The 15,049-nt window shown below is 40.8% G+C and overlaps 1 protein-coding gene across 1 annotated transcript in view; it reads left to right on the top strand.

The window, feature by feature from the left end:
• Window positions 1-15,049, top strand: part of LOC139147942 (mdm2-binding protein-like) — a 139,334-nt gene that overhangs the window by 12,177 nt on the left and 112,108 nt on the right. Inside the window, exons 4-5 of the mRNA XM_070719176.1 lie at window positions 3,287-3,348; window positions 4,072-4,373. Coding sequence (XP_070575277.1) covers window positions 3,287-3,348; window positions 4,072-4,373 — 364 coding nt within the window. The remainder of the gene's footprint in view (window positions 1-3,286; window positions 3,349-4,071; window positions 4,374-15,049) is intronic.

Below are 15,049 nucleotides of genomic sequence, written 5' to 3'. Positions count from 1 at the left end.
TTGTCCTGATAAACTGAGAGCACCAGACAATACATATTCTTTCCTTTAAATATGTGTATAGCCAGGCCATAATTCAAATGAAACTCTCACAGCATTTCAGAGAAATATGTACCACCAGGTATAGTGAAAACAAAAGGTTATATTTGTGTGCTTTGAGGGCGCATGTTAATATCACATACCACTTCACCTACAGACCTACAGCACAGGGGACCCAATAGGTTCTAAGTTTTTCACACTGTTTTCTCTATCATTTTCTCTTCTTTCTTCATGCTCTGAATGATCGGAATAAATAAAATAAATGGTTTATATAACCTAACCTAGCCTCTGTGACTCTATTTATTTTAGTTTTTACACTCCATTACAAGGACGTATATCTCTCATACACACATGCTGTAATTAATTAGTCAACACAACTAATTATGTTAATCTGTGGACTTATCAGGGATTTTACGGGTTGGTCAACATCGCGAAAGATAGGAATGGTTACTAAAACGGGAAGGTAAGAAGCTCTCCTGAAATGTGTCCAGAAATTACCAAATTGCGGCCAGTCATGACCATTTATCCAAAATCTACTGCAGCCAATGTATTTTGATGGCCTAGGAGAGCCAGCTACTCTTATTTCAAACGTTTAAATGGTCGCGAACAATGCAAACCCTGCCAGTGCCTTGCCTGCAGTTCATGGCATGAGGACGTCCGTAAAGCAGGAAGTCGGAAGTTGAAACCTTTGACCTTTACGTTGTTTATATGTGGGCAAACTTGTAAACATATTTCCCAGGGACAAGTCTGATTTTGACTAGGGTCAAAGTTCGTGTGGTAAGGGTGGTTCTCTCAATCGAATGGTGTTGCTAAGGTTTTGTCTGCCCGCCGTCCGTGGGTGTAGGGACGGTGGTCTGCCTTTCAGTTTAGCTGTGCATTCTCGATAACTTTGCTGTATTTTTTCTCACAAACATTGGAAATTCGTTTAAGTTTAAGAAACATTAATTTTTATATGAGGAATATTCTAGCTCGTATCCTCGAATTAAATCAGCCAATTTTCTTTGATACAGTTTTTATATGGTTTGGAGAACTCTTTGGGGTGGCGTCAGATAACAAGTGGAATGAGACAACAACATTTCGTTCATGTAAGGAAATCATATAGCAAGTACTTCTTGCGCTGGTGCAAACTCTACGAAATATTATGATATCAAAGATGTTTTCCATGATAGTTTACAAGGTTTCTTGTCTAAATTCGCGGAAATCATCAAGAATAATCTAAAAAATACTACACGTAATTATGACTACATTTTGTATGTGTAGAGGTGTTGTTTGCCGTTCCGAACGTATATGTTCTACACGTACACGTACGCGACGTATGGGTATCACTGATCAGCTGATGATGGAACGTAATCATTACGTGTAACTAAACTTCTCCATAACGATATGTTACCGGCAGACATGGAGATAATAGCGAGTGAATAGAAATGGCGGTGACTGGTTTAAAAAATTCACAGTGCTGGTAAAAATTTTCACAGGCTTCTAACGTAGTGGCCGACATCATCGGTGATGTCAGTTTGTGTTTCGATGTTGCGAGGTCACCGCTCAGGTGACTTTAGTGACGGGTTGCTCTGAGCCTCGTCAATCGCTTGTACGCCAGAAAAAGAACGGTCTGCGAGTAGTCATGTCGGAAAAAGCTGGAAAACTGCGATAGTTTGGTGATTTTTGAGCGGATTTCTGGTAGTGGTAGGCCCCTAATAACCATGTTGTCGATGAGTGTTGGCAATTTGGTTGGAAAACTTTCGAAATATCGACAAACAAAGTTGCGACAAGCGTGCTGTCGGGCAGAACATGGACGTTCCCATGGCTGTGGTGGTGACGTTTAAGTCAAAACCAGCCGTAAAAGGCAGAAATCCCGTCCGAAAAACACCACAGCTATGGACCCAAAGCTAGCCTAACAGTACAAACGAAGTTTTATAGCCCGTGCGCCGCTTCTTTCGGGAATTTTGCAACAGCAAAAGGCACGATTGAAAATCGATGAATTCCTTAGACTGACCATGGAGCTAGAAACTAGCTCCATGTAGCGACCAACTCTCTTTTATTATGCGAAAAAAAAAACCGGCGACTCTTTGACGCCGTACAGTCATTCTAGTCATGAGCTTGGTTGCTACCGTATACCAGAAAACAACCGACTTTAACGTCAAAGGCCTATTGCTGGTACGTACTTTGAGACAGAAAATAACGATATGTTAGCGGTAGACATGGAGTTAATAGCGAGTGCAGAGAAATGAAGGTGACTGGTTTAAAAAATTCACAGTGCTGGCCAAAATTCTCCAGTGTGTGCTCCTGCTAATGTGTCACCATTGTGCCTTGAATCACGACGCGGTTTGTAAATTATACTCGGTATATACACTCGCAGAAAACGACGACGTGAAGCATACATCTATATAATTTTGTTGAAAAACTCATGAAACGGCAACTCCGGCGATCTTTTTCTGCTTGGTCGGTCGATACTTCTGGGTGGCATTTGTTACATGGAGCAGGACCATGTCTGCTTAGTTATGTTAGAATTTGGCGCTTGGCAACGAAAAGCATGCGCGTTTCTAGCGTTCCTTTCGATCTAACTTCCCGTTTATTTTTGAATAATGAGCAGTGTTTGTTTGCGCATATCATGAATATATAAGCGTCCACTAGGTTTACGGACGTCCTCGGGACATGTTTCCCAAGATCTTCATACCTTCCCCTTTTTCATTAACATCACTATCTTTCCGATGTTGACAACCTCTGATAAGTCCACAGATTAGCATAATTAGTTGTGTTGACTAATTAATTACAGCATGTGTGTATGAGAGATAGACGTCCTTGTAATGGAGTGTAAAATAAATAAAGAGTCACAGAGGCTAGGTTAGGTATATAAACCATTTATTTTATTTATTCCGATCATTCAGAGCATGAAGAAAGAAGAGAAAATGATAGAGAAAACAGTGTGAAAAACTCCGAACCTATTGGGTCGCCTGTGCCTACAGGGGTGTCCATTATGTCACTGTGGGAGGACCATTGTTGTATTGTCATATTACATACGTACATTACATAAATGACTTCATTAAAGGCCAGGGACTTGATCCCTGGGATCAAGTTTGTTTTATTCTATAAGAGGATTATGGAGTGTCATAACCTTTTGTTTTCCATTGAAATTGTAATACAATAAGTAGCTTTCCCTGCGAGACAAGCTGACACTGGCACAGGCCTTTAAGTGATTATGTGAAAACATCAGCTATGCACTTACCATTGCCACCATTTTATTTTCTTGCAGAATGGACAGTAAAAAATTAGCTGATGACCTGCACCTACTTGCCGATAAACTGCCAGTCACAGGTAACAAGTTTTTCTCTCTCTTATAGAATTCAGTACATTGCATACTTCAAAACTTTGTGTTCATGGAAGTACCCTATGAGACAGGGTTCTTCACAAGGGGATTTTTAGAGTTTGGCCACCCCTCTATTTTTTTTGAGCAATCTATTCATATGTTAATGACCATACAAAAGAATACATGTTCTCAAAAGAATGGTTAGACAAATTATAAACTGTTGTATAAGTTGTCCATCCCTCTGTTTTACAAGCTGCATGTACACTATACGATATTTCTTGCAATTACAAAAGACCTACATTTTGATCTTGGCTGCAGATTTCGCAGGGCAAAGCTTCATTGTGTTGTAGTGCTGGAGATGACCTTAACATTGCTGGTCTGTGTAGTGGAATGGGTAACCCACTTCTTATCACTATCAGGTTCCTCTGACAATATCTGGGCCAGTTGGTTAACGTAGAAAAGCATGATGACTTGTCTAATGTAACATGAATACGTCCCATGCAATGAATTTGACAGAAACCAATCAAAAACTCCTAAAGACATGTAGAAACATAAAAGATTTATTTTTACTAATATTTCTTGTAAAAACATAATTATGTGAACATGGTTTTTTGTATTTTACCAGATAGCATGTAAAAAGCTACATGCTGGGTTCCTTGATTCCTGTGCTTACAAACGCTTTGTTTTGGAGATACCGTCGTCACTAACTTATCCAAAATTTCATTTTACAGGGTCATTTTTGCTAGATTTAGTATGGATAACATCAGGCGAGACTGACTTGCCAGTGCAAGAACATTTGAGTCTATTTGGTTGTCTCAGACGGCTCCTGGAATGGCACAATGCAAATATCACCATTTTAAGTGGCAGTGATTTGACAGCCAGTGACAGATACATGTACAGCTGGAAACCTTGGATAATTCATCTCAGTGCCAGCTTTATCATGGTGGACTCCGAGGAAGCCTGGAAGTCAATCCAGTTGTGTTCCCATCCGGATATTTTATGGAAAGGGTGGATGACTTTAACAGAATCATGGGTATGCTATCGTTTCCAGTTATTTCACTTTTACAACCCATTGTAACCCAAGTTTTGAATGGTTCCTTTTATCACACATTGCAGACAAAGTCATTCTACAGTGTTCTCCCTGAATAAGGTAACAGGGGCGTGGCGCCCTCTTGTAAATTCCGAGCGCCCCCTTGCCAGAAATGAAAAAGATTTATTTTTTTTGAAAAATAAAACAATAAAATGTACGGGAAAAAAGTTGACAGTGATTTACAAGCAAAATGCAAGCGTGATCGTCGATCCTGCAGGCTGCAAACGTAATTCTCATCGATCTTGCAAATCTCGCGAGTTTGTGATGTCATCCGAGATCATAAGCCCATGTGCAACTCATCGATGGCAGCCATGTTTGCATGGCTCAGGCCGTAACGTATCGTTAGCCACGGTCCCTCCATAGGGACCGTGCATTAGGTAACCGACTTTATAGCTGAGTAAACATGCCCAGGAGCTTGAGCCGAACCAAGGACAGCAGAGTACACTGAAGTTTTTTTAGGAGGTTAGAATTTCGCTTGTGTATTCCTTCCCAAAGCAAAACGACCTATTTTAGGCTCCGCCGGAGGATGAGAACACGTGAGCGCTATGGTGATAAGAATAAATGTATGTCTGTCGCTAAGCTTATGTTTTCGTTTTCAAAAAATGTAATCTTCATTGAAATCACTGAACTGGAATAAAAGTTGTGGAACACAGTCTTAGATTTCTTTTCCTTTGAGTTTTTTATACGAAAAAAATCTGAAATAAATACCCCCAAGTGCCATCAAATAACACCATTTTAATCTCTGTTTTTCAAAAGCTCCAACGGCAGGAGGGGGGACACCCCCCTCCTGACCTCCCCCCCCCGCGGGCACACAGTCCATGTAGCCGACAATGAGATGCAAATGATATGCGGCCAAGGTCTCCTCAACTAACTTTCAGCTGGTTCTTCACTTTCTACTATTTTTATAGTATTTTTTACAAAGGCACAGACTTATTCTACCTGCAACTTAAAACTGATAGTGATTTTGTAGCTCATTCTTTACTATTTTTCATAGTTTTGGTAGCCGGTAACAGACACTTCGTGTTCGTGTCGGCTACATGGACGATCTGCCCCCCCGCGACCGCTTACGCGGTCGCTTGTGGTGCTTCGCACCACATCTTCGCCCTCTTGTAAAAAAGTCCTAGGGAGAAACACTGTTCTATATAGAACAGAGGGATAGAAACAAGAATGGTGTGTTGTGTTTGGAAGTAAGCCACTCATAATTTCCCAACTTCTTTATTCTTAAGTTTACATCTAGCTGTCGAAAATTGTGATTTGTTAGTCCCCACGGGGGGACTTATAGTTTGGTCATGTCCGTGCGTGCGTGTGTCCGTGCGTGCGTGCGTTCACGCAGATATCTCTGAGATGCCTGGAGCGATTTCATTCAAACTTGGTACAAGGATTACTTCATATGTCATACAGATGCACGTGAATTTGTTTTGTGATACAATCCAATATGGCCGCCAGGCGGCCATTTTATTACGATTTTTTCATGTACAGAGCCATAACTCTGGCATGTTCCAACCGATTTTATTCAAAGTTGGTACAAGGACATTGACCAATGTCATAGATATGCACGTCAATTTGTTTTGTGATACGATCCAATATGGCCGCCAGGCGGCCATTTTATTACGATTTTTTCATGTACAGAGCCATTACTCAGGCATATCTCAACCGATTTTATTCAAAGTTGGTACAAGGACATTGACCTATGTCATACATATGCATGTCAATCTGTTTTGTGATACGATCCAATATGGCCGCCAGGTGGCCATTTTATTACGATTTTTTCATGTACAGAGCCATTACTCAGGCATGTTTCAACCGATTTAATTCAAAGTTGGTACAAGCTTATTGACAAATGTCATAGCTGTGCACGGCAATTTGTTTTGTGATACAATCCAAAATGGCCGCTGTGCGGCCATTTTATTACGATTTTTTCATGTACAGAGCCATAACTCAAACATATCTCAACCGATTTTATTCAAAGTTGGTACAAGGACATTGACCTATGTCATACATATGCACGTCAATCTGTTTTGTGATACTATCCAATATGGCCGCCAGGCGGCCATTTTATTACGATTTTCATGTACAGAGCCATTTCTCAGGCATATCCGCATGTTTCGACCAATTTTATTCAAAGTTGGTACAAGGACATCGACCAATGTCATAGCTAGGACATTAATTTGTTTTGTGATGCGATCCAATATGGCCACTGTGCAACCATTTTGTTACGATTTTTTCATGTCCTGAACCATAACTCAGACATGTATCAAGCCAATTCATTCAAAAGTATTTTTATCACAGACCTAATGAAGAGGACTATATCCTCTCTGAGGATCTGTAATCAAAATACCATTAACAAGTGGAGACTGTGTCATCAACGATGATTTGTTTTCACCGACTTTGGGTATGTCAGAGTGAGACCCTTAGGAGCATGTTTTACCCTTTCATCAGAATGGTTTGGCCCAATCCTATTGTTTTCCATGGCAAAGTTGGATCTCAACATTGCGACATGGTGGAGGTGAAAGTGGTGAACACTTCCAAAAATTGACTTCAGAAAGTTAGAGCTATGACTGCCAAAAATCATAAAACAATTGTTTCATTTTTGGATACCTTGGTCCAGAGGCCGAAACATTTTCCAATGTTGCCACAATGTCTAACTGCATTTGTGTGTGTGTGTGTGTCCATCTCTCTGTCAATCTGTTTGTCCATGTGTAGACGGGTTTTGTTTCAGTCATAACTTAAAATCCATAGACCCTTTTCATAAGTTTAGCGCCCTCCTGTGGCCACTGTAAATTTGAAGTCAAAGCGAGGCTACTGGGGAAAACCCTCGGCACAGGGACCCTCGGGTTTTCCCCAGTGGCCTCGCTTTGACTTCAAATTCACAGTGGCCACAGGAGGGCGCTAGACTTATGAAAAGGGTCTATTGGTCAGAGTGTCATGCAATTTGGTACATAGTATAATCAAGGAATGATCTTGATCTGATAAGATTTTGGTGGGTATGGTCTTCATACTTAATGGTAATTTGTGCACTTAATGCATTTTGGCAGTGGACTACATCTCAAGAATCACAGAACCAAATTTGATGTAATTTTGCAGGCACTAAAACTGTTCCAGAGTCTAATTATGATAAAGATTTGGTTGGCATACCAGACAGATTTCAAGGTCATTTCAGTGTTTTCTCCAGGTTTTTCTCACAATGGGGAAATGTCACTTTTCAGTCTTTGCCTGAAACTTTGGGGGAATTGGTTCTGATTGAGGGGGACTACAGTAAATTATGCAAATTTAAGTTATGCAAATTAAGGGTTTGAATGTAAAGGATGCACAGTATTTCACAGACTTGGTATGCTCAAGGGATCGCATGATGATGGTACAAACAAATGTACATGTGCAAACACAAACGAAGATACATGCATTTCTTTGTGCATCTGTGCACATGGTTTTTGTTTGTACCTTGGTCGATTTGAATCCTGAGTTTAGTCAGTTAAGGTTATAGCATTGGTCAATCATAACCGCGTTCTGACGCAGGCCTTCTGAACAGCGTTGACAACAGTGCTTTGATTAACACCGAAAGAGAAATGGGTCTGCAACTGCGAAGATTCACGGCAGCATTAACAGTTGGACCTTGAATGGCGCGCTAACGCAAATTCCTCGAAACAGAGCGTGTGAATGCTTTGCAACGGCGGTAAACAACCTCTCATGGCGATATTTGTCTATATATAACCACCTCTGACCTATAGTACTGATCAGTGTTTACAACAAGAAGATGGCAGAATGACGTGCTGGTGCTCCTACAAGAGGAAACAATTGGGCTGATGCTGAAAGTGCTCCTTCCTGTTTTCATCTGACTCTATTGTCACGAACAAAGAAGATGATTACACAGGAGCGGCGCAGTCATCAATACAAGCGGCGAAGCCTTACAAGTATTGTAGTGATGAATGAACTTGATACATAGACTTGACTGCAGTCCTGTGGCTTACATCGCTATTTCCATTTTCAAGAAAGAAAGAAACCAAAAACGTTCAATGTGCTCTGCCCCTTATTACGTACAAACTTTTGGGAAAACATTTTTTAGTCCCTGCGGACGCAGTCCGGTGAGGACTTAAAAATTGGGTCCCGTCTGTGCGTCCGTCCGTCAGCAACCATTTCTCTATCACCTTTGAGCTGGTTGTTTTTTAAACTGTGTGCAAGGATTAAGTACTGTGGCACACATAATGCATGTTAATTTCGAAATACGATACTGGCCCCCTCATGCTTCAAATTGTTGTGATTTAGCCCAATATGGCAGTCACGGCACTTATAGTACGTTACAGGTTGTCTTGCCTGTTTTAGTCACATTTATGTGAAGATCAAAACCAATTTTTTAGTGTAAAAACAGTTACATGCCTGACAACGTTGTGCTGTATCCTGATCTACAGGCAGGTGGTCGCATTGAATCTTCTTACAAATAAGAAAAATATGCTCACATAGTACAGTTATGCTTGTATTTTTCATTGTAACCCACTTTACACTTATCACAATTGTATGATATATTTATCATGGCTTTCATACTGGTGATGACATCAAAGTGGTTATTGTTGTAAAATAAGTGGATATATTTTTCCAGAGGAGGAACGTGAATAAATTATGCCATTATCACTAGAATTTTGCAGGGAAAATATATTTATTTGATACTCGGGTAAGGCCGTCTGAAATTGCTTGACCTCATTTATACCGCATCGACTGATCGGAACACCAGCCCCCTCATGTAGTTCCCACGCTAGAGTTTCTTGGATGTTTCTACATGTACCACTTCTTATCTGCCTATATTGTAGAAGGCCATCAGCGCCTGCCTTTGCTGTTACTGTAGCCCTAACACAACAGATGTCATCGATATTTTGAATTTGCACGATACATCGCTTCTCCGGAACGCATCAATATCGACCGCTTTGAATATCGGCCCCTTGCTGCCTTCTGGCAGGTTGACATGAATTATGTTCACAAACACTTCGTTATCGATGGCAAATGACTCACATGATTGAAACACGCGAAAAACTTCATCAAATACCCTATCTACAGTGAAATCCCTCACTCTTACAAGTGGCAAATTAATCACTCTTCCAAGATGTGGTGTGCGCAAGACAAGCTTTACGACATCAATTGGTTTCATACCTTGTGTTAGGTTGTTGATGAGTGTATCAAGTGCGCCGTTGAGGGCTTTCAACGCCTGTTGGAAGTTTTTGGTCTGCACTTGGGTACAATTTACTACATAGTCACTCGCCACAGTCTTAAATTTTTCAATGTAGCACCCATTTACCTCTCTGATGCTAAATAATTTCCCCTTGCTTTCATCCCCACCTTCCTCCCACTCCTCTTCGAAATTTTCCACATCCACCCGCCTACGTTTTGGATAAGGGGTAGGCAATGCTTCCCCAACTCGTAATTGTTGGTTTGGAGACCTTCCTACCTCAATCACATCGCCGGGAATTTCGGTTGACTTCCACCGCACTGATTTAACTTATTATTTATCACTGGCTAGTTTTGACATTGTGAACGGAAAATGGATGAACAAGGCTCTACCTCTACATGTGGACTTACCTGAAAGTCCTGGCTTTCTCCGCTGGGTAATGGGTAGCCGCTGAACTAACTGACAGCTTGTATCCATCACGATCATGACAAACTCAAGGGGCAGCTGCCCTTCTTGCGACATCAGTAATGCATCAGGTTCATCGATGGACTGGCAGCAGGTGATTGTACCCTCGCTGATGACATCTCTCTGATCTTCCTCCTGTATTAGACGGCATCATACATTCATGGCTAAAATCTGTAACTCAGGTGCGAGTCAGCTTTTGTGGAACAGCAAAAGCTCATCAAGTTCCTTGATGGTATGGCAAGCGATGATGGTCTCGGCATTCACATTGGTTTGTAGGGTGTTGAAGGCCATAGTGCTAGGTATTGTAGGGTATTTGGGATCATAGCAAATCTGATGTGAAAGTTCTCAAGAGAATGAGCCAACAAGAAATATTTGCTTGAAAAGATACTGAACTTTATTTATTTATGAAAAAATAAAACAAATATCGAAAAGTCTCTGATTGTCACTTGTGGTACGAAATGGATCTATTGTTCAGAGTGATCGATTAAGTCCTCCATGAAATTAGACATGAGTCTTAATGCTTCTGTGTTTGCACGATACATCCATTTGTACTTCTTCAGTATGTCCAACAGACGTGTGTTAAAATTCTCTGCTGGTTTTTCACGCTTCAACGTGATTATTATGTCCGCAAAGTCTATCCTCTGGACGGCCTGATCAAAATGCCTGTATATTTTGTCAGCGAGTGGCAGCATACAGTGTTTCCGTTAACGCAAAATCCTGCGTATTTTACGCAAAATTGTTCGGAAATACGCAAAAAAAATCATGACTGCGTAAACAAATACGCACTGAGAAATGCCGCCCAATGACACGACGTACGTGGCCCGCACTACATTGCCTGAACGTGGTTCAATGCAGGACAAAAATAGAACAGATGCACCTGCTTGCTAGTGACATTTATCATGATATTGCAACATTTTAGACTTTAGCAGACCACAGCACTTTATGCAACATTGTATTTCATCATCACAAAACGTCATGTCAATTAGTTCTGTACAGACAATGGCACTACAGATGCAAAAAATTCGAGAATTGATGCGTTGTTGGTAACACAATACAGTTAATGGTCATTACGTCGCATGTTATTTGGAAAGTGTTTACGGGTGACCATTTAGACTCTGTCGGGTTGCATTCTTGAGAGGTCCCGCTGGACTTTGAACAGTATCTGCTTTTTGTTGGCCCTTTGAAAACACTAATTTCGTAGTCAGAAGGTATTTTCTTTGAACATGAACTCATTGGGCTGCTCAACGATCATATACGGGACATGCATCACGGCATTGCAAACGTTCAGCTACACCTTGAAGCCCCCCAGGTTGTTGTTTTTTGTTTATAGAGCATGCGCATTACAGGAAACCCCCCAAGTTCTACAGAAAAGACTGCCCAGCTCACTTCAGATACTGATTCCTACCGTACGCATATTGAATACATTTTACGCAAATAAAAACTCAGTTGCGTAAAATCGTACGCAAGTTTTGAAATTGTAACGGAAACGCTGAGCATCAAGCAGGTGTGGTTCTTTTGCGATGGATGTTCTATTTTGCAGCCCTGGCAACATTTGATGTCTATTTGGTTGATCAACCGACATAACTGGCTTCTCAAAGTGCCTGCAAAATTTTCTTCCATGGAATACAACGCCATCAGTGTACCATCTCCCTTACTCTCCGCATCAGCCATCCCCGCCTCAGGAGTGATTGAAAATCATCTTTGTAATTTACCATATAGTCTTGCCATTCTAGAATTCCGGCAGCATGTCCTACTTCGGTGACGACTGATGACCCCTGTGCCTCTTGAGTCAATGTCGAGTTCATAACGCCATAATAGTGAGATGCGGTTTCTGTAATGGCTGCCATAATTCTATCTTCTAGACCTCCTGCAACAACTGGTGAAGGAACTTTGGATGAGTTTGTGAAAGTTGTGTTTCCCCAACGGTGCAGTATCAATTTATTCCCATGACAACTCATTTTGGAAAACTTGTGTATGTCAGAAACAACACGCCTCCGAGTTTCAACAGCTTCCTCAATGCGTTCAAAGACAGTGACAACTGCAGCTTGCAATTTGTTTTTCCCTGAGTGGGCTTCCACTGCTAAGCTAAGTTAAAAGAGAGCACACAGCTCAAGCTTTAGTTCCCTATCTGGCTATCTAGCTATAATCATCTAGAAGACTGACCCCACAAAAATGAAAACAGGGACTGGGAAAATGAAATTAATGAATTATTTTCTTGCTGAAAAATAGACTTGACGTGATGACCCTACTGTGAAGTAAGGTTTAAATTTACACAAACAAAAACCTCACTAATGGAAAAAACAAACAAACTCCAACTCAAATCTGTGCTCCTCCGAATAAAAATTTGCACATACACATAGTCCCCTTCACAAGAGTTATTAAACCATTTAGCTACTGAAATTCCATTTTTATTTTAGTACGTATAAGGCATTTGGGAGATTTGTAACTTGTCCCAAAACATTGACAGAATTATTTGCTACTCACTGGTGATCTTTAGTCTTTTCGTGTTTCACGAAACCATTTGTCAGCCTTCACATGACTGTCCTATAGTATATATGTTCCTAAGTCCACTCACCTTGCACTGTGAAAAGTATAAATTCAGCCCATCCTGCAGCAACCATGGGAAAGCGCGTCTGTGCTCCGAAGTCAAAACATGGAGAGAATCACGATCATACTTCTTGTGTTTAGGAGCTGGCCTTCGAGCCTGTAAACTTTGCTCCAATTGGTGACTTGGCACTGCTGCTGGCAGCCAACTTTAAATACGACACAATAGCTGTCTGTCATGTAGCCATTGTTAAATATTAATGAGATTTGAGAGAAGCCTCTTGATCGAGTGAGCACATGGTATGCTGGGCACTGTATGAATTGGTAATATATGAACCCCTCTAGTAACAAATGACTGATGAGTGACTGCGCATGTGCATAACTTCTACCAGTCACCTGACTGTTGCTATTTTGAGGTTAAACAGTCGGCTCGTTCAAACATCGTAAACTCACAATTTTGACTACAAAAAATAACTTTCGCCACGCTTTTTAGGTCATGGCGATTGCAAATGGGTTTTTGTTCGCAACAACTTTTTGTCGCATTTTGCGATTGTACCTACCTCTACCGCGAATCCTGTATTTTGGGTCGTAATAAATGTGATAAGATGGAAGTTCTCAACAGAATGAGTCGACGAGAAGTACTTGCTCGAAAAGATACGCGTTATTTATTTACTTGGGAAACATTACCCATAAATATAATTAAATTATTATCATATGAAAAGAACACATACACACACACACACACAAGAGAATACAGTAACATTAAGTTTCAAGTAAAAGTCTTACAGGATGTTGAATCTTAAGCATCAATTATCATTGCGTATACATGAAGAGCCTCTGCTGGAAACGTCAAGTTCAACTCCTCAGTCAAGTGTAAACAAGGCCGTACAAGTTTATAAAGCTAAAGTAAACAGATGCACCAATGATGACACGAAAAAATAAAACAAATATCGAAAAGTGTCTGATTGTTAATTGCGGTACAAAATGGATCTATTGTTCAAAGCAATTGATTAAGTCATCCATGAAATTAGACATGAGTCTTAATGCTTCTGTGTTTGCACGATACATCCATTTGTACTTCTCCAGTATGTCCAACAGACGTGTGTTAAAATTCCCTGCTGGTTTTTCACGCTTCAACATAATTATTATGTCCGCAAAGTCTATCCTCTGGACGGCCTGATCAAAATGCCTGTATATTTTGTCAGCGATTGGCAGCATCAGGCAGGTGTGGTCCTTTTGCGATAGATGTTCTATTTTGCAGCCCTCACAACATTCGGTGGCTATTTGGTTGACCAACCGACATAACTGGCTTCTCAAAGTGCCTGCAAAATTTTCTTCCATGGAATACAACTCCACCAGTGTACGATCTTCCTTGCTCTCCACATCAGCCATCCCACCTCAGGAGTGAGTTCAAAATCATCTTTGCAATTTACCATATAGTCTTGCCATTCTAGAATTCCGGCAGCATGTCCTACTTTGGTGACGACTGATGACCCCTGTGCCTCTTGAGTCAATGTCGAGTTCATAACGCCATAATGGTGAGATGCGGTTCCTGTAATGGCTGCCATAATTCTATCTTCTAGACCTCCTGCAACAACTGGTGAAGGAACTTTGGATGAGTTTGTGAAAGTTGTATTCTTCCTACTGGTGCAGTAACAATTTATTTCCCATGACAACTCATTTTGGAAAACGTGTATATGTCAGAAACAACACGCCTCTGAGTTTTAACAGCTTCCTCAATGCGTTCAAAGACAGTGACAACTGCAGCTTGCAATTTGTTTTTACTGAGCGGGCTTCCACTACTGAACAAAGTTAAAAGAGAGCACGCAGCACAAGCGTAAGTTCCTTATCTGGCTATCTAGCTATAATCATCTAAAAGACTGACCCCACAAAAATGAAAACACGGACCAGGAAACTGAAATGAATGAATAAAATTTCAATTATTTTCTTGTTGAAAAATAGACTTGACATGATGACCCTACTCTGAAGTACGGTTTAAATTTACACAAACAAAAACCTCACTAATGGAGAATCTGTGCTCCTCCAAATAGAAATTTTTACATACACGTAGTCCCCTTCACAAGAGTTATTTTACCATTTAGCTACTGAAACTCCATTTTTTATTTCGTTAATCCAAATAAAGTACGTACAAGGCATGCGAGGGATTTGTAACTTGGCCCAAAATGTCGACAGAGTTATTTGCTACGCACCAGTGATCTTTAGTCTTCTGTGTTTCATAAAACCATTTTTCGGCTTCTCACAAGACTTTCCTGTGGTATATATGTTCCTAAGTCCACTTGCCTTGCACCATGAACAGTATAAATTCAGCCCATCCTACAGCAACTATGGGAAAGTGCATCTGCGCTCTGAAGTCAAAACACGGAGAGAATCACGATCATACTTCTTGTGTTTAGGAGCTTGCCCATGAGCCTGTAAACTTTGCTCCAATTACAACGAA

The sequence above is a fragment of the Ptychodera flava genome, chromosome 13 (genome assembly GCF_041260155.1).
Source record: "Ptychodera flava strain L36383 chromosome 13, AS_Pfla_20210202, whole genome shotgun sequence".
NCBI classification, from domain to species: domain Eukaryota; kingdom Metazoa; phylum Hemichordata; class Enteropneusta; family Ptychoderidae; genus Ptychodera; species Ptychodera flava.
This window is presented reverse-complemented; position numbering and strand designations above follow the sequence as displayed.